Below are 25,568 nucleotides of genomic sequence, written 5' to 3' on the forward strand. Positions count from 1 at the left end.
CGAAAAATTTTAATTTACTATTTTTGAAGATAGTATAATTTTAAAAATTGTGATAAAAACTTCTAAAAATTAGTTTTTTAAAAATATTTTATTGAATTTTTAAAAATTACAATTAAAATGTTTGTTAAATTAAATTTTTTAAATTTAAATATTTATTAGTAATTTTTGAAAGATAATAGACTTTTTAATTTCTATAATTGTACAATTTCCAAATAATTGGAATTTTGTATAATTTTTCAAAAATAATTGAATTAAAAAAAACTTTTGAAAAATATTAATAAAATCAAGTTTTCGTCGAATTTTAATTACAAATATGAAATATGAAAAATACAAATGAGAAAATACAAGATGTCTCTGAATTTTAATAATAAATCTGAAAAAGTAGATTTCTTTAAAAATTTTAATTCGCTTTTTTTGAAGATAACAGAGTTTTTAAAAATTATGATAAAATATACTAAAGAAATAATTGTTTAAAACAATTGTATTGTAATTTTTTAAAAATACTTTAATTTCTTAAAAGAATATTAATTAAAAATTCGAAATTAAAAATACTAAAAAATTATAATTTATTAGCAATTTTTGTAATTGGTTTAACTTTAATTCCAAAAGTATTTTTATCGTTGGAGAAATTCATAGCCTTTAAAATCAACGATTTAGAAGAAAAACTATTTTTCTATTTAAATTTCTGCAAATTTTCGTACAGAAAAAAAGGTTTGGCATAAATTTTGTTATCAATAATTTAAAAATTATTAAAAAATGTCTAAAACAAAGCATTTTAAACAAAGAAAATTTCTAAACAAAGCATTTTATTATTTTTGACATGAAAAATATTTTTCTTTTCCAATCGTTGATCACGAGCGTTGTAAATTTGAACGACTTGATATTTTAAATAAAAACACGAAATTGATTATTAAACTATAAAATTCTTATTTTAAATGAATTAAGTAATTTAATTTTTAATTTATTAATAGTAAATAAATAAAATTTTCCAAATATAAAAAAATTAATAAAATATGAAAATATTTTCAAAAAAACAAAACCGATTAGTAAATTCAAGACGAGTCGAGAACTTAAAAAAACAAATTCCAAAAGTATAGGCAATGTTTTTTTTTATTTACAATAAATAAATTACATTTTCATCAATAGATTAACAGAGTTGTGAAAATCGGGGAAGAAATGTTTTGACATCAGCGTTGGCAAAATGTTGGCGATCGATAACCTATTAATTGCTACTACAACTTTGAAATATCTACTTATATGATAATAAAATCTTACTCCGGTCCCATTATTCTGATATTCGTTTGGCAAAAAAAGAAAAAAAAAAATTTTTCCTTTTGCCATTTTGGTTCCAATGAAAAATGTTTCTGTGATACAATTTTCTCCATAAACATTCCTAAGGCAATTGAAATGTACATTAGACATTTTTCACAATAAAAGCCTTAGCTTCTCGTGTGTATATGCTTATAAAATCCTAAACACCCTTATTTTTATACATTAATATTCATTACATAATATATATTTTATTTATATATATTTATAAAACATCAGAAACGACGCCAACAATTTGTTAAGCGATGTGCTATCGACACACGAATGGAAATAATCTTATAAAATATAGCATTGATGACTTTTAGCGATATTTTCTCATTCATGTATTTATCGAAGACAAAAAAAAAATTCAATCATGAATATTAGAAAACGATATTATTCGAACAAAAAGCAATCGGTTATTATTGTTTTTAATACTGTGACTGGAAGCAAACCAAGCCAACTAAATTAAGTTAAATACAATATTCGGTTTGAAAATAATTTCTAGAAAAATACATTTCTTTTCTAAATTTTTGAGCATTCAATATTTTTATCAATGAATTTTTTTAAAAAACCTTTCCTTATAAAATATTTTCAATTAAAATTACTTTGACAATTACTTTTGACAAATGTATCAAAATAAATTCAATATTAATGATATGTCATTTTCTTTTCATTTTCTGTAATTAAAAAAGTATTTCTAATATAGAAATAAAACTCCTCCTCTTTTCGTCAGAATAAAATTTTTCAAAAAAAATAAAAAACTATTTAAAAATTCAGAAAAATAAATAGTTGGCTTGGCGTATTGAAAAAAGAATATCTCTTAAAAAGCTCTTAAAATAAAAAAAATTTACAAATTACATCGACTGCTATATATATTGATATTTTTTTTCAAACTGAATTTACATTGCACATATTTGTGTTTGTTTGAATAATCCATGATTCTTATTCTCAAGCACACAAAGACTCGTTTTTCTTTTCTTTAAAAAAATCATTAAGATACATGATTATGCAGAAGAATATTGTACACTTGAGCGAAAATGCTACAAAAATAAATCGAATCATCTTGAAAAAATTGTTAAATTGACGAAAAAAAAACTAAATATATAAAAATTCTTAAACAGATTTTTTTCTATCAGTCGTGGAAATTTTTTTTTACAGAACAAAAATCTGTTATTTTAAAATAATAATAATATGAGATCACAGTATTAAAAAGACTTGTAAAGAAAAAATTACAATATCTATTAAAATTACTAAACTATACGTAAATAAACAAATTTCTCAAGATGATTTGATTTGTAAATTTTCGACAATATTTAATTTGTTCTTTCATGATCAAAAAACGGAAGAAGGGTTTTTGGAAGATTGTCAAAAGTTTCTCTAAAGACTCGATCAAAGATAAAATATTTCATCTATGTATATATATTTATAATAAACAAAATGATTTTATATATATATAGTGTGTGTATGTGTATGTATATAAATATTCACATAAAATCATTTTGTTCCCTAAAATTGATTGAAACACTAATACTAAACGTTTTGGCGCGATTTGGAAGTCACTATACAATATATATTTACAAAAAAACACAATTTCTCCGAAATAACAATATTTTCTTTTTGTTTTTGCAATAATAACATTGCATATTATACAAAATGTATAGATATTATATAAATAAATTTCTATAGTATCTATACATATATGTGAGATTTTACGAATAAATCAATTATTAATTCGTAATATTAGAATACTCTTCTTTAAGTTTACTTTTTCTTTGCACGCTAACATTTGCACTTTAAATACAGAATCACATGCTATATGCCATTCCATAGCACCCTAAATGCTATCTAAAAACTACAATGGGCACATAAATATAATTCGTCGTTGAGATAATAACACTGAAAATCTCGATTTGCGATAACAGAGAGCAATATGAGAATCAGTATTTTTTTTTGTTCTAAAAAAGAAACTTTCTTAAATGCTTGACAATTTTTTTTGCTTTTGTAAATCCTCAAAATTGCTCCCATGAAAGACGCTTTTTTTTTAATTGGAAGATACAAGTTTTATATAATTTATATATATATATTTATATTTGAACTTTGGGACTCTTTTTTTTTCCTCTGATAAAAGAAAAAAAAATGCTTTTTCTTTTCTTCTTATTTTGAAACTGCACAACAGTTAAAAAAAATATTCAGTATTGAAATATTTTGTCACTATATATCTTCTAGTTTCTTTGCACTGTCATTTTGTCGAATTGGTATTTCGTCGATGAATCTCGATTTTATTCCATCCTTATCCCTTGTATCGGTTTCAATATTGTGCTCGACAAAACAGTGAACTTGCAATTCATTTAATGTTTGCATTGATACAGAACAAATTTGACACTTGAACGTAAGGGTTTTTGTTTCCTCGTGAATTGGCACATGATATGTTCGTGATGCCTCGGCATCGGGGACAATTTGAGACGATTGGTATGAATGAATTGAATGTGATGATGGTAGTTCATCGCTCTCGTCACATGAATTTTCACCTTTATTATTTATTTGATTAGCAGCCGATTCCGGATCCCATTGACCCATTTTACTTGGATCTTTCTCGTACAGCTTCTGGGCCAGCAACTGAATAATTAATAAAAAAAAAACGATTTTAGATATTTCACTTTTTGATTTTTAATTAGAAAATTTTATTTTAGAACTTTCTCTCTATTTCATTATATTTTCATATTCTTCGGATCGATTTTAAAGCGCTTTAAGTCTATTAAAAATACAAAAAAAAAGTCGATTACTTTATTCTGTGCTGGCACAAAAATTTAATTTTGTACTTTCATGAATTTTCATTAATTTATAAATTCAATATTCAATAGTTAATTACATTTCTTAAATGAATATTTAAATACTTGTTAGATATTTATTTTTCCAGCATGAATCGAAATTTTCGTTAATTCTGAAAAATCTTCGAAAATTCAATTTTTCATAATAATGTAACACTTCATAATAATTAAATTACAGCTTTAATTCTTTTAAGATTCAATAATAGAATTTTTTACTTAAACTTTTCTCTAATTGAATTTTTTTGAATAATTTTCCGTCAGTTCTTCTAGAAGTAAAATTATTTATATAACCACAAAAATTCAATTTTTTAAAATAATTTTAACTATAACTCTTCTTTTTTTTAAAGTTATTAATGTGAATTATTGAAAATATTTAACCAAAATAATGAAAATAATTAATTTTTAAAAAATTACAATAGAAAAATATTCTTGAATTTACTTTTTTCAAAATATTTCTTAATAATTTTAAAATTTAAAATAAAAATTTTAAAATATTGAATCATTATTATCAATATTTAAAAACTTTCAAATAATTGAAATTTCGTAAAATTTTTAGAAAATATTAAAAACTGGACAACTTTTTAAAAATTTTAATTATAATTACAATAAAAAACGGGTTTTCAACAATTTTGGAGACTTACTTTTATTGAAAATAATTGAATTTTAAAAGTTATGATAAAAAAAGAATTAATTTTTTAAACATATTTTAAAATAATTTATGAAAGATAATAAAATTTTCTAGTAATATTTAATTAAAAAATATTCCGAATAATTGAAATTTAGTAAAATTTTTGGAAAATAATTGAATTTTAAAACGAATTTTTGGAAAATATTAACAATAATCAACTTATTGAAGAATTCTAATTGAAAATGTATAAAAATACTTTTAATTTACTTTTTTTAATATAATTGAATTTCGAAAAATTATGATTAAAAATACTAAGAATTAGATTTTCTTTTAAAATATTCTAAAGTCATTTTTCGAAAATGATTGAAATAAGTAATGAAAAAAATATTGAAAATAAATAAATTTCAAAAAAAATTATAATGCAATAAAAGCTCAAAAAATATTTTAATTTTATTTTTTTGAAGTCAATTTGTATTCATTTTTATTATTAAATTTTCATTTGAAGATTTTTCAGTAAAATTATTGAGAATTGATAATTATTTTCAAAATTTGCATCTAAAATTCTTTAAATGTTGATTTTCAAAAATTTTTTTGAAATAATTAAGAAAAATCAATAATTTTTCAAAGAAATTATTACAAAATTTCAAATTCAAAAATTTTTTAATTCACATCTTTTATATATTTAATTCTCTTAAAAAAATTATATTAAAAAATAGTTTTTGAATTATTTGACTATTAGTTATTTTTCTTAATTAAAAGTTTCATTAACATACTTTTGAATTCTTCATTAAAAAAATTAAATAAAAAAGATTTTTAAAAAATCTTGAAAAAGATAATAGAAAAAATTTTGAATCCTATGTGAGGTCTGTATTTTATTAAATTTGAAATAAAAAAATATTGATAAATTACCTGAAGACTGACAAGACTATTATCACAGTCTGTGGTATCAATATCGTTGAGATTGATACCAGATCGTTCCATTTCGGCGTAAGTTCCAAAGGGTAATTTTCCTAGGCATTCGAGTTTCATAATATGCATTTTGCTACGTAAATGTTTAGCCAGGTGTCCATGTATTCTAAATGCACTTTTGCAATCGTTGCACTTGAAGGGTCTTGGATTGCTGCTGGTAGCTGCTCCGAAAGTGGAAGTCATACTAACTTTGTTACGATGAGAAATAGAACGTTGATGCTTCGTTAAATGGCCCTTTGTTCTGAAATATTGAACAAATTTTCATTAAATATTTTGCGAAAAGATACTCGATAATAATTAATTCAAAATGTGAACAAAGTGTGGAAAATTAACATCAAATTTTTGAGAAATGGAAAAAATTTTCAGACAGAATTAGATTTTTTTGTAGAAATAAATTTTTTCTGGAAAAAACTTTTTTCTTCCTTTCTAAAGAAATTTTTGGGTAAAATTTTCAAATTCTCACCTGAAAGGAATTGCGCAACTTTCACACCTGAATGGCCTCTCGAAATAATGAATGTTGATGTGCAACCTTAAATGACTTTCCTTTGCGTCCTTGCTGAAGACTTTATTGCACATTCCACAAACACTACGACCATCCTCCATTACACTGAAAATAGAAATAATTTTTATTTTTTAACGAAAATCTTTAATTAAATTTACATTTCCAAAAAAAAAGAAAATGTCCATTTTTTGCAGTTTTTGTATAGTTTTGTCAAATTAAAAAAAAGAAACCAAATATTGGTTCAGAATTTTTTGAAAATATTTTAATATTTTATTTTTAGAGAGATAAACTTGAAAATTACTTTCTAAACAATAGATTTCTTTGATTTTATCGTAAATATAAATGCGTCAATAAAGATAGTTATCTACTCACCTTTTTTTATTTCATCTCTTATTTTCTTTATTTTCGAAATTAGTCACAAAATTTCAATTTAATTTTTTTTTTTAAATTAATTTTTAAATAATTTATTTATAATTGAAATTTAATTTAATTTCAATTATTTAATAATTTATTATTCATAAACGAAATTAAATTTCAATTATATTGAATAAAAATGACTGATTTTTTCAGTTAATTTCGATTTTTTAATAAAAATTTTATAAATTATAGATTTTAAAAAATAATTATTTTAAAATAATTTATCAGAAATTTGTTCATTTTTGTAAATATAAAATAGAATTAAATTTTTTTTATACAAGTTTAAAAGAATTTTTTCGATTTGCAACAATTTTCACTTTACCAAAATTGAATTAACAAATTTGATATTTTTAGCAACGCAATAAATTTTTCTATTTGAAATATTGAACATTTTTAAATGATTCTTTTTCTGAAATTATAAGCTAATCAAGGAATTTCTCACTATTAATTGATTACATAATTAAAAATTAACCGATTTTTTTTATCAACAAAAAAATTTAATTTTATTAATATTAAGCATTTCATTTATATTGACTATTGATTTTAATTGATTTTATTTATTTTATTATAAATATAAATTTATATAACTATTACTTATTAGTATTATTTAGAATGAAATTATCGTAAGGGGTTCAAGGAATATTTGATTAAAAAAAAGAATTTTTTTCTCATAAATTCTTTAATAATAATTTAATTTAGAAAATTAGTATCTAATTTGTAATATTTTCATTCTGGGGAATATTATTGATTAACTTACAGTAGCTTTTTGAAAAATTTCAATATTTCTTATTTTATTATAAACATTTTTAAATTTTAATAATATCTAGTTTTCAATAACATATTTTTTCATTTCAAAAAACTTAAGGTCTTAACTAATTCTAATTTTATTCTAATTCTTATTGCTATTAAATTTTTAATTACGATTTTTATTAATTACTAAATATTTGGAAATGTTTGAAGATTATCTTGACTATTTTTCATTAATACTGAATATCTTGAAACTTATACAATATATATTATTTATTCCCTATTGTAAATTTCTTAAAACTCAATAATTTGTGTTATATAATTAATTATAAATTTCATGGCACCTATTTAACTAGTTTTGTTTTAAAATCAATATTCTTTGTATAAAGACGCATTTTCATATCTAACATTTTGCTTTTAGTCATTAGGTTTCTTTATCATCTATTTTCCATTTTCTTTCTCATTTTTTCTAATCTCAATAAAGGGTAGTAGAATAAAATCTTAGTAAAATCAAGTAATTTATAAATAAAGATAATTATAAATTAACTTTTCCTAAAATTTTTAGGCCCTATTCTAGAAAATTTTATTCAAATAGTAATTATTTATTTTTTTAGATATATTTTTTTTTATTATAAAATATTTCAAATTTGTAAATAAAATAACTTTTTGTCCATATTATAAGAGATTTTGTAAAAATATTTATATCTTTTTTTATTAAAACAATTCGTAAATAAAATTTTAAGGTTTTTCACAGTTTTATCTTAATTTATAAAAAGATTCCAAGGTATTTGTAAATAAAAATTTTTTTAGTAAAAACAAAAAATAAAAAATAATTCATTTATTATCATTTCACACAATTTCGCAGCAATATAAAAAATAATGATAAATATTTTCATTTTTGGCTAGAATTTCATTGTTATTTCACTACATTTTATTTATTGCATTAAAAACAAAAAAATGTGTTAAGATTCTTTAAAACTTATATAAAAAATAGCTTGACAGAAAAATTTAAAATTGACTCGATAATAATAATAATAATAGAAAGAGACTGAAGTCCGCAAATGTTTTTAAAAATGAAAAATTAATGCAACGATTCATTTTATTTTGGCTTCAAAATCATGTCATTTTTGAGCAATTACAATTTTAATACAAAACCTTTAATTCTTTCTATTTCTGACAATAATTTCTTTTAAAATAAATTAATTTTTCAAGAACTATCATAAAATTATTACTTTTAAATTATTTAATGAATAATTTTTACATACAATTTTCATAAATACTAGATTGATAGAAGAATTTTAGTTAAAAATACTAAAAAAAAAATTGAATTTTGGAAAAATTACAAATTATTCCAGAAATTCAATTATTTTCAATTATGTTCAAAATTTTTAAAAAAATTCTCGTCAAAATTTCAATTATCTTTATAAATAATAAAATTTTAGTCAACATTTCAATTATCTTTATAAATAATAAAATTCTAGTCAAAATTTCAATTATCTTCATAAATAATAAAATTCTTCTTTAAAATTCAATTGTTTTAAAAAATTTTAATAAAATTTTTGGCCAAATTTTACAGGAATTAAATTATTTACAAAATTTGTAATAAATTTCTTCGAATTAATTCAATTATTTTCATAAGTAATAAAATTTCCACAGGAATTAAATTATTTAATATAAAAAATTTCATAAAATTTAAAAAAATATCAATTATCAAAAAAATTTTTTATAAAATTTGTCGCAATGATTCAATCATTTAAAACAAAATTTAACAAATTTCTTTTCAAGAATTCAATTATTTTTATAAATAATAAAATTCTTCACTGAAATTAAATTATTTATATAAATTATAAAATTCTTCCAAGCAATTCATTTATGTTCAAAAATTAAAAAAAAATTCTTGTCAAAATTTCAAGTATCTTTATAAATAATAATATTCTTCTCCGAAATTCAATTATTTCAATTATTTTAATTATTTTCACAAATAATGAAACTCATCGCAGGATTTTAATAAAATATAAAATATTCTTATAAGTTGTTGAATTTCAAAAAGGTTTGAATTTGAATGTTTTGAAGAATTTCAATTCCCACGGAAAAATAATACTGATTAAATATTATTTAATTTAAAAAAGAAGTTATTGATGTTTTTGAATAATTTTCAATTAAAGAAATTTGTAATTAATTGTAATAGAACATTTTTTTTGAGTATCTAATAATTTTTAGAGTGAATCAGAATATTCTTTAGGGTCAGGGAAAAATTAAAATTTTGTTTGGAAATCAGGGAAAATTATTAAAATTATTAAAATAATTGAATTTTTTTGAGAAATTTTACTACTTTAAAAAATAATTGAATTCTTGCAAAGGATTTTTGTAAATAATTAACTTTTTTTGAAATAAATATTTGTGGCAACCCTGAATTAATAAGTAACAATTCCTCAAGAATTTATGCACATGAAATTAAAGAAGAATATAATTAGAAAAAATTCTTTGTTTGATTTTTAAAAACGTTGCGGACTTGAGTCTCATATAATACAAAATAAAAAAAAAATATAATAGTTAATAGAAAACTAATACAAGTTTTTAATTTAAGAGAAAAGTTTCGTTCTCGAAAAAAATATTCCGATTTCCGAAACTCTTTGAATCTTGTATAATCTCTGTTGTAAAAATTTTCTACAATTTATAAACACGAGATTAAATTAAGAAAGCGGAAAATTCGCACGTAAGGGCCCCATTTGGTGAAAACTTGACAAAATTAATAAATTTTAATAAAAACGTGGGCCCGCCGGGAATTGATTCCGATTTCCGATTTGGCTCCAATAAAATAAATTAGTTAGATAATGTAAATATGCCAACCTAACGTAATTTGGCGTTGGACCACTCGACGGCTGCAGGAATTCCGCTTGAGGTTTCGAATTACCTCCCGTTGACGATGGAATCCTAAAGGGCGGACCACCAACGACCATTTTTCGTTGCATCGAATGCTTAATACTCTCGTTAATGCTCTGCTTGGTCAATTCAATTGAATCAAATCTCTCTCCAACGCGAATATCCATTCCCTGTGTTCTTGGTAATTCCTGATGTAAATTCGTCGACTCATGTAATGCCGGTTGTAAAACAGTTTCCGGCGTCGTTCTATATTCAGCAATCATTCTCGTCTCTCTATTCGGTGATCTTGCCTCAATTTCCATTTGGCCAGAAAATTCTTGTTTTGTTCTAGGATGTGTCGTCGTCGTCGTTGTCGTCATCGTCGATCTAAAATCTTGATTCACGTTACGCATCTCACGACTCGGTGGTCGAATTTCATTGTTCCTTAAATCTGGTGTGTGAGATCTATTTGTTTGCGGTCTCTCGACTTCCCTCATCATTTTCATTGCATTGAACATTGAATTACGATCGACGTCATTCTTGGGTCGATTATTTACGTCTTGAATGAATGTTTTTTCATTCATTGAATCGATGACGAAATTTGGCCTTTCGGAAAGATTCATTAAATTATAATCAATTGTTCTTGGTGGTATTGTGTTGATGGAGCGTGGTTCAAAGCATTCGCGTAAATTCGTTGATCGCGATAAATTATCCTTATCCTTGTAGATCGAATCAATATCAAATGGACGCCTTTCAACGTTGAGATTATTCAGATAAATCTTCTCTCTGATTTCGTGTTTGATATCGTCCGAAGCCTGCTTCGACATATTCTTGATTCTTGACTCGAGAACGGTGGGTTGTTGTAATTTTGTCGGATCAGTGTATGTTACTGTTGGTACACCATGAGATTCAACGCTGAGATTTGAATTATGCTGCTGTAAGTATAATTCCCGTTCCTTGATATGCTTGTCAATTTTACCCACGCGATATTGCTCCTTCATCTTACTGTCCATTACGTGTCTCTCGGTGAGATAAGCCTGAAGCATGTGACCATCAGTCTCTGGTTTCCATTCTCTGCCGTGAAGTGGTAATCTCTCCATACTCTGGACGATTGTTTGCAGGAGAACAGGTTCGGAGACTGGTGTTAAAATATCCATTGGCTTTGCTCGTTGTGTGGGGGATTGTGAAATTTGTTTTATGGTCAAATCCATTGGCTGTGATGATGATAAGGATGATAAGGATGCTGCTGATGATGATGATGATGCTGATGATGCTGATGATGATGAGTGTCGTGTATTCGAATTATCACTGGCTGATTCCATTTCCACGTCGGATTCATTCTTTATCGATGATTGAATGACACTTGATCGTGATTCCTCGGATGATGAACGATTCGAGGGGAAGTAATATCTATTCGAGAGTTCATTATGAATGACTGATGATGTTCCTTGGGACACGATTGTCGTTGAAGTGGAACAACTGACGACTGTTGAAATTACACTTGTCGTCACTGAACTAGTGGGAAGTGTTTGTGTGTATGGATATGTCCTTGGTCTGCCCGATGGCAAGAGACCTGGTAGTCGACCGGAAGTACGTTGGGAGAGACTCAAGAGACTTTGGGCCGCTTCATGTTCCTCGCTGCCGGATTCCTCACTTTCGTCGCCTTCCGTCTCATCATCTTCGGACGATGATTCCTCAGCGTTTCCACCGCCTGCCGTTAGACGTGCGATTGCCTCTTTATCAATGTTTTCATCGCAAACAACTGTTGGCACTGGCACAATTCCCAGTTCGACGCACTTTTTGTAATGCGCCTTTGACTTCATGTGTTTCGTCAAATTGCCTTTTGTCTTAAAGCTACACAGAAAAATTGAAGAAAAAATTCATTAATTCCAATATAATTCCAAAAAATATTTCATTTCTTTTCTACAGAAATTAATTTAAATTCTAAACTAATTAATTTCCATTCAAGTAAAATTCATTTCAATTCAAAAATTATTAATTTCAACTTCAAAATAATTCATTTCAATTATAAAACAAATAATTTAAATTTGAAAATAATTAGTTTCAATTCTGAAATAATTAATTTCAATTCTAAAATAATTCATTTCAATTTAAAAATAATTAGTTTCAATTCCGAAAAAATTAATTTCAATTCGAAAACAATTCATTTCAATTCAAAAATAATAAGTTTCAATTCTTAAATAATTCATTTTAATTTGAAAACAATTTAAATTCGAAACTAATTCATTTAAATTCGAAAAAAATAATTAATTTCAATTCGAAAACAATTAATTAAATTTCCAAAAATAATTAATTCTAATTGAAAATGAAACTTAGATTGAAAATCGAAACAAATTTTACAATTTTTTCCATTAGCAGTACAAATAATCGATTTTAGAAAATTTTGAATAAGAGAATCGAATTTAAATTAAGGAATTTCTTTTTTTTTATTGATTCGAAATTTTTTCCGATTTTTTACCTGAAAGAACAATGTTTGCAAGTGTATGGCCGGACATCGGTGTGTGTTCTGATATGTTTCTTCAGCATTGACGGTTTTTTGCAACGAATACCACATTCTTCGCAAACGTACCTTCCACGACCTGCAATTAGAATGAAAAATTAGATTAAAATTTACCAAATCAATTAAATTACAACAATTGCAATTAACGGTAATTTTCATTAACGATAAAATTATTTCATTTCCTCGAATTTTTATTTAACGAAACTTATTTTTAATTGGTGAAAAATTAAAATGAAGCAAAATTTTTATTACCGCATTTACATGAAATGTTTTTATTTCTCACAATTTTTATTTAATTGAGTTAAATAAAAATTAATATGAAAATATTTTTTACTATGTCAATTTATATTTAGCAAAAATTAAAATTTATTATATAAATACAAATTTTGAAATGCAAAAGTATTTTCATCATTTCAATTTAATTATTATTTTTTAGAATTTTTGAATAAAATTCTCTTATAAATCAATTATTTTTAATAATAATTTTTCAAAAAGTTCTTCTTGAGAATTGTCAAATCCATTTGTTTACAATTAAATTTTACGTGAAATTTCGATTATTCGTAAATTCTTCAATTAAATAAACATTATAAAACAAAAACTTGAAATAATTTTAAAAAATTTCGATTAAGCTTTTAGGAGAAAATTAGTTCCAAAAAATTGTTAATTAAAATTATGAAAAATTCAGATTTTTAAAAACTTTAATTTGAAACCTTTACAAAATTCAATTATTTCTAAAAATTGCAATTATTAGTAAATTCTCCAAAATTCAATTATTCTCTAAAACTTTAACTGTAATTAATTTTTAAATCACTTTTTATTAGAAAATTCTACGAGAATTCAATTATTTAAATATGAGCAAAAATAATTTATTCAACAATTGAATGTTTCTGAAAATTGAAATCTAATACATAATTTTATCAACAAATTTTTAAATAAATGAATTCTCTGGACGAATTTTAATAAAATTTTTAAGAATAATTACATTGTCCAAGGAATTCGATTAAAAATGTATTAAAAATAATTGAAATTCTGTAATGAGTTTTATTATTTATGAAATTAATTGAATTATTGCGAAGAATTTTATAAAAAAATTTTAAACAATTGATATTTTTTGGAAAAAATTTATTCAAATTCTAGTTTAAATAATTGAATTTCTGTGAAATTATTATTTTTTTGGAAAATAATTGAATATTCATCTGGAACATTATTAAAATTTTTGTTTAATAATTGAATACTTTTGATAAATTTTTTTAAAATCGTAGAATATTGAAAATAATTGAATTAAGAAACATTTTTGAAAACAATTGAAATTTTGCCATGAATTCTATTAAAAGTTTTGAAAATAATTGATTATTTGTCTGGGAACATTATTAAAATTTTTGTTTAATAATTGAATCCTTTTAAGAAATTTTATTAAAAGTTTTGAAAATAATTTAATTTTATTATTGAATTCTTGTGATGAATAGGTACTATTATTTATGAAAGTAATTGAATTTCTGCAAAGAATTTTATTAATTTTGAAAATATTTGAATTCTTCTGATGAATATTAGTAATTATGAAAATAATTGAATTTTGCAATCAATTTTATAAAAAATTCCTGAATATAATTGAATTTCGGCGAAGAATTTTGCTACTTATAAAAATAATTGAAATCAGGGAAAAACATAATTAAATTTTTGAGTCAACCCGGATTATTATCATTGAATTAAGAAACATTTTTGAAAATAATTGAATTTTATTATTTTATTTTTCAATTATTTTGTAAATAATTAAATTCTTGTGATGAATAATATTATTTATGAAAGTAATTGAATTTTGTAATGAATTTTATTAAAATTCCTGCGAATATAATTGAATTTATAAAGATAATTGAATATTGTTGATGAGAATTTTAAAATTTCTGAAAATAATTGAATTTCTGAAAAAAAATTTGACAGTTATTAAGATATAGTTAAATTCTTTCAAAAAAATTCGTTATTACTTTTAAAATTGAAACTAATTTCAACAGAATTGAAATTAGAAGTTTTCAAAAAAATACTTCATTAAATGATTTATAAGTAATATAATAACTTTATTGCAGTTTTTCAATAGAATTAAGTTATTTAATATAAATTATTGTCAAAAATAGAAAAAATTTAAGGTTTTGTTTAGAATTCGTGGTAATTTCATAGTTTATGAGGCAAACAAATAGACAGAAAAATTCAGAATTTTCTTATAAATTCTAAACATTTAATTTTTTCCAGTACTTTTAATAAAAATCCCTGACTTTTTCCTGAATTCCCAGACCTGTGGCAAGCCTGAGAAATATAAAAATGAATGTGGAAATTGAATTACCTCGACCACGAACGTACGTGTAATCCTCATTACTCTCGAAGCCCCCATCGAAAATTTTGACCCTCTTCGCTTTCTCCTGGTTATCATTTTCCAATCCACTGTCAGAGCTAATCGGCGTTGTTGGTCGCCGCGACGAATGAGTCATAATATCCTCTTGTTTAGTCGAGGCAATACTGTAATTCTGAGGTCTATGACGCGAATCGTAATGGGCCATATCGACATCCGGCGGTGAATCTTTACAAATCTTCCAGTTAGAATACATTGACAAACTGTGCTGTTGCATAACGTACATTGGCTGCGGTCTATTCAATGTACAATAATACAATCGTGTCGAACACTTTAGACCAAGATAAGTGTAAGCGTGTCCATTGAAAAAAACTTGTCCATACGACTTCCTCTGTCTCGGTGTCTCGGGACTTATCAGCGGTAATGTATTTGCCGTTGGCGTTATTCCATGATGTTTCTTAGGGGTAAATGTCCCCGGTTTTAATGGCAATGAAGTGGGTCGTAAAAATTTCGGATTACTCGACTCTTCATTGTCCGTGTCGTTCCATTTTATTTCCACTTTGTTGTCTATTTTCGAAATTGTATCGTGATTTATCACTGGTGATTTATTTCGTATTTCCGGTTTGTTGGTGTCGAGATTGACGAGTATGACTGGCGATGATGTTTCGGGCTTGACCTTGGCGCCGTTTAGTTTGAAACGACCATTTTCATGTGGAAGAATTGGATCTTTAGAGACGGGACTCTTGAGTGTCGTTGGCCTGTCGAGTGAATTTCTCTCTGGATTTATATCGACGGAGGAGGTTCTCTCCTCCAATTCCTCAACACTCCAGGTCGAGTGTCGCTTTCTATTCTCGAATCTCAATTTTGTGTAGGAATTTGGTGACTTGTCGTCAAACCTCGAATAATTGAATACTTTATCGATCTTTGGACTTTGTTCGAAGGCGAGCTCTTCTTCTTTAGTTTTGTTACTGATAGGATTATTCTTGGAGTGACGATCGTCATCGGTGATAATTAACGATGGCGATTTACAACTTCGGTATTTTTCCGAGGGAATTTTGCCTAAATGACGATTACCATCCGGTGTTTTGAAATTCGAGGATTTATTGTTGGCAAGATCGAGTGGCTGATTGAGTGTTGTATCGTGGGGGCCGGGAATTTCGGGGACATTTTGAGGGTGGATTTTCACGGGACTGGCGAGATTCAATGGCTGTGGAATCATGTGGAGGCCCGGCATGCCGGGTATCACTTTATAAGTTGCTGCATCACCCGGAGTTAGAGTTGAGGGGGATATGTCTACGGAGGGTGAATTGGTCAGTGTGTGTGGACCGGGCATACCGGGAACGTATGGTATTACTTTACCACCGTGAAGAATACTGGCGATTCCTGCTTGCGGTAATGTCAGTGGATTGTAGGCAGTGATGTTTGTTAATGGATTCAAATGTGGTTCCAGATAATTGTAGCACGTCATTGTGGGCGCTAAATTTGTTGTTGATATGTTTGGTACAATGGGCGCTAATAGTTTCGAATTATCTGGTAGAGATATGGAAGATGAGTTTGATGCTGTGTCCGGTGTACTGCAACCTGGTGGTTTGTGCACCATTGTCCCACCGGAATGAAGACCGGATCTGGAAACAAAAATTTAAAGAAATTAAAAATTAATAAATCATTCTTCACATTGGTGAAGTTTGCAAGTTTAGGTACAGGTTTCACACTCATCTAATAAAACCTACTATTTACTACTTTTTGAATATTTTTTTTAGATTTCAGCCTCTAAAAGCTATTATTTCTGTTTTTATTTAGAATTTCCACTACTTTAAATTCGCTAATACTAGAAATAAAAAAACTATTCTCAAAAATTATAATCAAATTCTTTAAAACGATTCAATTATTTTCAAAATCTAGCATTTTCATGTAATTCCGCAAAAGAATTAAATTATTTAAAAAAGAATATTGATAAAATTCATCCAAAATTTAATTATTTTCTTAAATAATAAAATTTCCACAGGAATTCAATTAATTTAGAATAGCATTTTCAAAATAATTTCGAAAAAATCAATTATTTAACAAAATTGTTATACAATTCTTCACAATAATTCAATTACTTTCACTAATAATAACATTTTTCATGGAAATTCAATTTCTAAAAAAAAATTTGATAAAATTCTAATCAAGAATTAAATTATTTTCACAAATTATAAAACTCATCGAAGAATTTCAAATATTTTTAATAGGTACTATTTTAAATTAATTAATCGAAAAATTAAATTATTTTCATAAATAATAAAATTTTCACAGGAATTCAATTAATTTAGAATATTATTTTCAAAAAAATCAATTATTTAACAAAATTGTTATACAATTCTTCAGAATAATTCAATTACTTTCACTAATAATAACATTTATTTTTATGGAAATTCAATTATTTAAAAAAATTTGTGATAAAATTCTCAGCAAGAATTCAACTATTTTCATAAATAATAAAAGTCATCAAAGAATTTCAATTATTTTTAGTACCATTTTAAATTAATTAATCGAAAAATTTAATTATTTTCACAAATAAAGTTTTCCACAAGAATTAAATTACTATTTAAAATAAAAAGTTCGAAAAAATTAATTATTTAAAACAATGTTAATAAAATTCTTATGAAGAATTCAATTATTTTCAAAAATAACAAAATTGTTTTACAGAAATCCAATTCTTTTTAACCATTTTAATAAATTTTTTTGCAAAATTCAATTATTTTCATTAATAACAACATTCATCACAAGAATTTAATATTATTTTTACAAGTAATAAATTTGTTCTTAGAAATTCAATTATTTTATAAAAATTCTAATAAAATCGTTCGCAAGAATTCAATTATTTTCATAAATAATAAAATTCTTCTCAGGAATTCAATTATTTTTGAAAATTTTATTAAAATTCTAAGCAGCTATTCAATTATTTTCATAAATAATAAAATTCATTGCAGGATTTTAATTATTTTTAATACAATTTTACAGGAATTGCTGAAAAATGGAATTATTCTTAAAAATTTAATTTCAATTCCATCGAAAAAATCAATTATTTAAAAAATGTTTTTTTTAAATTCTTTGGAAAAATTTAATTATTTACAAAAGTATTAGAATTTTTCACATTGTTTTCAAATATTTTAATAAAAATATTCAATCAATTATTTTAAATTCAATTTCAATTAAATTTTTTTGAAACAATTCAATTATTCTTTTAGATTTTAATAAAATTTTTCCCAAGAATTCAATTATTTGCATAAATGATTCTTCCCAAGAATTCAAATATTTACATAAATAATTCTTCAAAAGTATTCAATTATGTCGATAAATAACCAAATTATTACCGAAAATTCAATTATTTTGAGTCATTTTATTAAAATTCTTTGCAAAATTCAATTATTTTCATTAATAACAATATTCATCACGAGAATTTAATATTACATTTAATAGTAATAAATTTCTTCTTGGAAATTCAATTATTTTAATAAAATTTAATAAAATTCTTTGCAAAATTCAATTATTTTCATAAATAATAAAATGCTTTTTAGGAATTTAATTATTTTCAAAAAAAATTTAATTAAATGCCACACAGACATTCAATTATTGCAAAAATTTTAATGTAATTCTTTGTAAAATTTAATTATTTTTGATAACTTTTCACAATTCAATGATTTTCAATATTTACTATTTTTATAAAATTTCTAAACAGAATTCAATTATTTAAAAAAGTTGTTTGTAAAAATCTTCATAAGAATTAAATTATTTTCCTGAATAATATAAATTTCGCAGGAATTCAATTATTTACATTAGAATTTACATAAAATTAGTCGACAGAAATTAATTATTAAAATTTTTTATAAAATTCTTCGCAAGAATTAAATTATTTTTATAAAGTTTTAAATTCTTTAATGAATAATAAAATTGGTTGTATGAATTCAATTTATTAGCAGAATAAGAAAGAAGTAAATATTTTTGATGAAAATTAGAAAAAAGTGAGGAAAATAAAATATAGAATGGAATTTTTGTCAGTTTTGTGAAGTGTCTAAAACGAGTTTTTTGTTTGTTGTCAAGTTTAATTTTTCGATAGCTACTTTTTTACTACTTTTTTTAGTTTGAAGGCTACTTTTTTAAAATTAATTATCGAGTGCGAAGTCTCGATAATTATAATAAATAATATACGATAATAAACGATTTAATGGAAACAAATTTTTTTCTATTCTAAGTATTTTGAATCGATTAAGTCGATTTTTTTCCATTAAAATCGTGTCGAGGCATTTTTTTCGAAATGGTAATTTTGAGCTCACCTGACGACGATGGATGATGTTTCGGACGTGGCACACTTGTTGGAGGGAATGTGCTCACTGGTGGGTGAACTAGTTTTCCTTGGTTCGATCCTCATAGTCTTTGTCTCTCCTGAGTTGTCCAATATTCGCACCTCGCCGCCAAACATTTGCAGTGAATTTGGTCTTGGGAATTTTGATAATTCCTCGAGTGATCGCAATGTGCCGGGCATTGGTTCGTTTCGCGATTTCTTCGCCGGCGGTGTGTAGGCATCGACGAGTCTCGTATTACCAAGAAGTGGTCCAGGCGATTGCAGCGGTTGAAGACTGTAATAATCAACCTTGGGATCGTACTCGTTGTTGTCCCTTTTATCTAAATCGAGTTGAAAGTCTCCTCGTCTGGGACTCATGACACCTTTACAATAGAATTTCTTGTGCGCCTCGAGATTATCGGCGCTCATATAGGAGATTTTACAGAATTGACAGACAAAATTATCATTACTGTCATTACTGTCGTCGTGATTTGATTGGCGATCACCTGCTTTTAATAGGAGATCCTTAATAATGGAAGTATCGTTATTTAATTGCTGTGAATCTTTGCCGCAGCCGCCGCCGCCGTCTTGAGCAAAACTATCGCTGTAGCATCGTTTTCGAATTGTTGATTCATCGCCCGAGGAGAGATTTAATGGCTGTTCGGTGTGGTGCTTGATTTCAACTAGACTCTGCTGTCGCTGCATGAGTTTGTGCAAACGTGGATCAACCGACTCGACAATAACCTGATTGTCGCTGATTATTTTATCTATGTGCTCCTGCAGTCGCTCCGCATTTGGTTTAACATTATTCGGTGTCATGTTAGTTGAGGAACAGGAGCTGCTACTGCTGGAGGAATTGGAAGACGTCTCAGTCTCATTGCTCGCATTATGCAAAGCTGTATGGAACTTGGGTTTATATATCTTGCCAGTCTTAACAGTCTTTATAGTCGATGAGGAGGAGCTCGGTGCTAAAGTTGGCGGCGGAGGCGGTGTTCCCGTTCCATTGCTCGCACTGTCCGATAGACTTATGTCCGAATCTTCTGATACCTATTCAAAAGAAAAAAAAACGAAAAATTCAAATTTAGTTTTATTATGTAATAAAAATATAGAAACATAAAAATAATAATGCAATAATAATCACGGTTGCCACAAAATTTTAATTATGTTTCTCCCTGATTTCCAGACAAAATTTTCACTTTTTCCCCGACCATAAAGAATATTCTGATTCATTCTAAAAATTATTAGATACTCAAAAAAATTAATTTTTACATTTATTTACGAATTTCTTTAATTGTAAAATTATTTGAAAACATAAATAACTTCATTCTACGATTTTAATCAAATTTCTCAAAAGAATTCAATTTTTAAACAAGAATTTTGATAATGTTCCAGACAAATAATCAATTATTTTCCAAAAAAATAATAATTTCACAGAAATTCAATTATTTAAACTACAATTTAAATAAATTTTTTCTTCGCCGAAATTCAATTATATTCAGGAATTTTTATAAAATTTATTGCAAAATTCAATTATTTTCATAAATACTAATATTCATCACAAGAATTCAATTATTTTCAAAATTAATAAAATTCTTCGCAGAAATTCAATTATTTTTTAAAAATCTAAAAAAAATTGTCACATTTCAATTATTCTTATAAATGAATAGCAAAATTCTTCGACAAAATTCAATTATTTTCCGGAATTTTAATAAAATTCATTGCAAAATTCAATTACTTTCATAAATAATAAAATTAAATTATTTTTAAAACTTTTAATAAACTTCCTGACAAAATTTCAATTATTTTCAAAAAATGTTCTTAATTCAATGATTTTCAATATTCTACGATTTTAATAAAATTTCTCAAAAGGATTCAATTATTAAACAAAAATTTTGATATTGTTCCAGACGAATATTCAATTATTTTGCAAAAAACTAATAATTTCATAGAAATTCAATTATTTAAACTAGAATTTAAATAAATTTAAAAAAAAATTAATTGTTTGACATTTTTTTTAGAAAATTCTTCGCAATAATTCAATTATTTTCATGAATAATAAAACTATAAAAATTTTAATAAAATTCATTGCAAAATTCAATTATTTTCATAAATAATTCACAAAATAAATTGAAAAATAAAATAATGATAAAATTCAATTATTTTCGAAACTTTAAATAAAATTCATGGCAAAATTGCAATTATTTTTTAACATTTTTCTTAATTCAATGACAAATGATAAAATTTTTCAAAAGAATTCAATTATTAAACAAAAATTTTGATAATTTTCCAGTCGAATATTCAATTATTTTCCAAAAAAATAATAATTTCACAGAAATTCAATTATTTAAACTAAAATTTGAATAAATTTTTTCTAAAAAATATCAATTGTTTAAAATTTTTTTTATAAAATTCTTCGCAATAATTCAATTATTTTCATAAATAATAAAACTCATTACAGAATTTCAATTATTTTTAATACATTTTTAATCGAATTCCTTGGACAATGTAATTATTCTTAAAAATTTTTATTAAAATTCGTCGAGAGAATTCATTTATTTAAAAATTTGTTGATAAAATTATGTATAAGAATTCAATTTTAAGAAACATTCAATTATTGAATAAATTAGTTATGCTTGTATTTAAATAATTGAATTCTCGAAGAATTTTCTAATAAAAACTGATTTAAAAATTAATTTCAGTTAAAGTTTCAGATAATAATTGAATTTTGGAGAATTTACTAATAATTGCAATTTTCAGAAATAATTGAATTTTGTAAAGGTTTCAAATTAAAGTTTTTGAAAATCTGAATTTTTCATACTTTTAATTAACAATTCTTATCTTTAATTAAAACTAATTTTCTTCCAAAAACTAAATTCTTTGAGAATTTTCAAAATTCATTTGTTTACGTTTCAATTTTTTACAAAATTTCGATTATTCGGAAATTCTTTAATTAAATATATGTAAAAAAAATATAAATCACTAATAATTTAAAAAAATGCAATTTAACTTTTTCAAAAAATTAATTTGATTGGATTCCTAGTTAAAAGTATGAAAAATTTAGATCTTCAAAGATTTTATTCTGAAACCTTTTCAAAATTCAATTATTTCTAAAAATTCACGCTAAATATTTTATTGCTTTTAATATTCAATTATTAATTAAAATTTCAACTGAAATTCATTTTTAGATCAATTTTTATTAAAAAAATTCTAAGAGAATTCAATTATTTAAATACAAAAATAAAAAAAATGAATAATTGAATGTTTCTAAGAATTGAATTCTCATAAAGAATGTTATGAAAAAAATTTTTAAATGATTTAATTCGTTCGACGAATTTTAATAAAATTTTTATGAATAATAATTGTAGCAAAAATAATTGAAATTCTGCGACTAGTATTTTTATTTATAAAAATAATTGAATTCGCCTAAAAAGAATTTTATTATTTATAAAAATCATTGAATTCGTATAAAACATTTTATTTTTTTTAGAAAATAATTGAATTATAGCGAAAAATTTTAATAAAATTCTTTAAAAGAAGTTAGTTTTTTTTTAATAGAATGTAAAGAAATTTCAATTCTTTCGAAAATTTCCAATTATTTGTTTATAAAAATTCAATTATCTTGAAACAACAGAATTGAAAAATTTCAAAAATCTTATTTTTCAGAATTTTCAAAAAAACTTTGCGAAAATTCAATTTTATTAAGGAAATTTAAGTGTGAATCTTTTTTTAAATTAACTAATAAAAATTTTGATTATTAATCTTGGCACTTAGAAACATGAATATATTATTAGAATGTGACTCTTTATAAAATTCAATTATTTATCTATTATTAAATTAAAATACTTTGAAAATTTAATTTGTTAAAAACTTTTTAATGAAATTCTTTAAGAAATTTTATTATTTTCAATTGAATTTCACAAAATTTCTATTAATTCGATAACTTTTTAAAAAATTTATTTACATTTTATATTTGAATCAGTGACTGATTGTTTACTATAAAATTAATTATTTTTAACTAATTAAAATTTAGAGAACAGTATAAATATCTATAGAAATTAAAATAAAAAGCGATTTTTTATAAACAGTTTAAAATAATAAAACCTTTTTTAATTTGGTGATAAAATTCCCGGTTTGGCATCAAAATTAATTTATTATTAAATATGTTATTAATCATATTTTTGTCTCGAAAAAGCAGAAATAAGGGGAAAACCAGGGGATTTTTTTCTCAATCCTTGCAAAACATGCTGAATATTATTGCAATAAATATTTGAATTTGAAGACGAAATGAATATAAATTTCGTTCATTGGAAAGTTGAGAACTTGAGAGACATGATTGAATTAATAGAAAAAAAAATATAGAATTTCTCTCACCTTGTTGGCTTCGGTGCCCTCAAGTTTGAGAGAATGGGACCGCGACCTGCAGTGCTTGTAGAGATTGGACTTTGTTTTGAAGGCGAATCCGCAGGGAACGCAGGGATAAGGCCTTTCATTGGTATGAGCCCGGATGTGTTTTTGAAGAACACTGGGCTTGGCACAGGAGAGTTTACAATAAGAGCAAACGTAGCCGCTCTTTTTCACCTCGACTATCGGCTCACTATCCGCGGATTCCTGTGCGGATGCTACCTCCTTTTTCTTCTCGCTCTCGGAAGTTGGTGTTGGTGCCGGTGCTGGCGGCGGCGGTGGTGGTGCCTCGGCAGGTGCTTCCTTTCGAGCCTCCACATTTTGGCTGACTTCGGTTGAAGCCATTTTTTTGAATTTTTTGTGCAGGTACTTTGGTTCGCCATCGTTATTGTTGTTGTTATTCGTCAACTGCGGGTCTGTCATCGCCACAGTGTGGGTCTCTGCAAAAAAAAGAAAAAACAACGTTTAGAAACTTGATTTTTTTTTTTTGGAAAAAAATTTAAATATTCCTTTTTTTTGAGAAAATTTCATAAAATCGATTTTGTTGTGGAAAAAAAAAAAAATTCGTCCTGAATGTTATAACCGCAGGCAAAATGTAAACCGGCTCGAATAGAGAGTTAAAATAGGGTCGTCATTCTCCAAGTGTGTATGTGAATTCATTAAATAAAATGATGTCACCGACACCAATCATGAACGAAATTGTGAATTCTTTTGGTGAATTTTTTTTGTAAATTCACTTCTTTTTGTTTCAATCATTTTTTCCTATTTTTATTTTTTTTTACTATTTTGCTATTTTTATATTCTACTATTACTTTACATAAAAAAATGATTTGAATCAAATTTGAAACAAAGCTATTCGATTCAAATATACAGAACATTTATTTGATTCAAATAAACAATTACTGTATAGTCAAATAATTCAAAATAGAAAAATTTTAATCAAATTTTTTAGGATAATTAAATTTTTGAAATATATGACACAAAAGTTTTTAAATAATTAAAATATTGTACATTTTCATTGAAAACAATTGATTCTATTTAAGTATTTCATTAAAATTTTGAAAGAGGAATTTTGAAGCGAATTTTAAAGAATTTTAACTTCAATTTTTGAAAATAATTGAATTTTCAAAAATTTTAATGAAATATTTTTAAAATGAAAATATTGATGAAAATTAGCTTCAAAACATTACATTGAAATATTTTTTTAGAATTGTGTAATTGAAATGATTGAAAATAATTGAATTTGAAAAAAATTGTAATGAATAAAAAATAACTTTCTATAAATTAAACAGTTTTTTATTTTTATTTAGTATCACGAATTTTTATTTTATTTTGTTAATTTTATTTTTAGTAAAATAAATGTAAATGAAAGTAGAAATGTATTTAATTGAAAATTATCGCAAAGTTGATAGGAGAAGAATAGAAATTTGATTTATTATTTTCTTCTTTTCTTTTTTCTTTGTTGAAGAATTCCTCTTTATAATTGAACTACTGCGATTTTTGTTAGAAGCTAAAAAGTGTATTTAAATAGAACGCGATACGACCTGCATAATTTCCAGTCAATCTGACTGGCGAAACCGAGTTCCCCGGCCATGATTTATAAATGAGGTGCACTTGAAGGAAAGTTCTGTTCGCACATCAGATACTAAGCGATTTGAACTGCTGAACTCTGCTATTTCCGTTCTTGTAATAAAATATTCCCGTCCAACTTGGCACA

The 25,568-nt window shown here is 24.5% G+C and overlaps 1 protein-coding gene across 6 annotated transcripts in view; it reads right to left on the reverse strand.

The window, feature by feature from the left end:
• Positions 1-3,468: 3,468 nt before the first annotated feature.
• LOC122507810 overlaps positions 3,469-25,568 on the reverse strand; it is a 262,525-nt gene continuing 240,425 nt past the window's right edge. For all 6 annotated transcript variants that reach the window (XM_043620730.1, XM_043620729.1, XM_043620727.1 and 3 more), the window contains 8 exons: positions 23,822-24,291; positions 19,443-20,497; positions 15,121-16,751; positions 12,744-12,864; positions 10,253-12,118; positions 6,200-6,343; positions 5,677-5,977; positions 3,469-3,927 (listed from right to left, as the gene is read on the reverse strand). In XM_043620730.1, the coding sequence (XP_043476665.1) occupies positions 3,523-3,927; positions 5,677-5,977; positions 6,200-6,343; positions 10,253-12,118; positions 12,744-12,864; positions 15,121-16,751; positions 19,443-20,497; positions 23,822-24,291 (5,993 nt within the window). In that variant the 3' untranslated portion in view covers positions 3,469-3,522. The remainder of the gene's footprint in view (positions 3,928-5,676; positions 5,978-6,199; positions 6,344-10,252; positions 12,119-12,743; positions 12,865-15,120; positions 16,752-19,442; positions 20,498-23,821; positions 24,292-25,568) is intronic.

This window comes from Leptopilina heterotoma, unplaced genomic scaffold, assembly GCF_015476425.1.
Source record: "Leptopilina heterotoma isolate Lh14 unplaced genomic scaffold, ASM1547642v1 Lhet_51, whole genome shotgun sequence".
Taxonomy (NCBI): domain Eukaryota; kingdom Metazoa; phylum Arthropoda; class Insecta; order Hymenoptera; family Figitidae; genus Leptopilina; species Leptopilina heterotoma.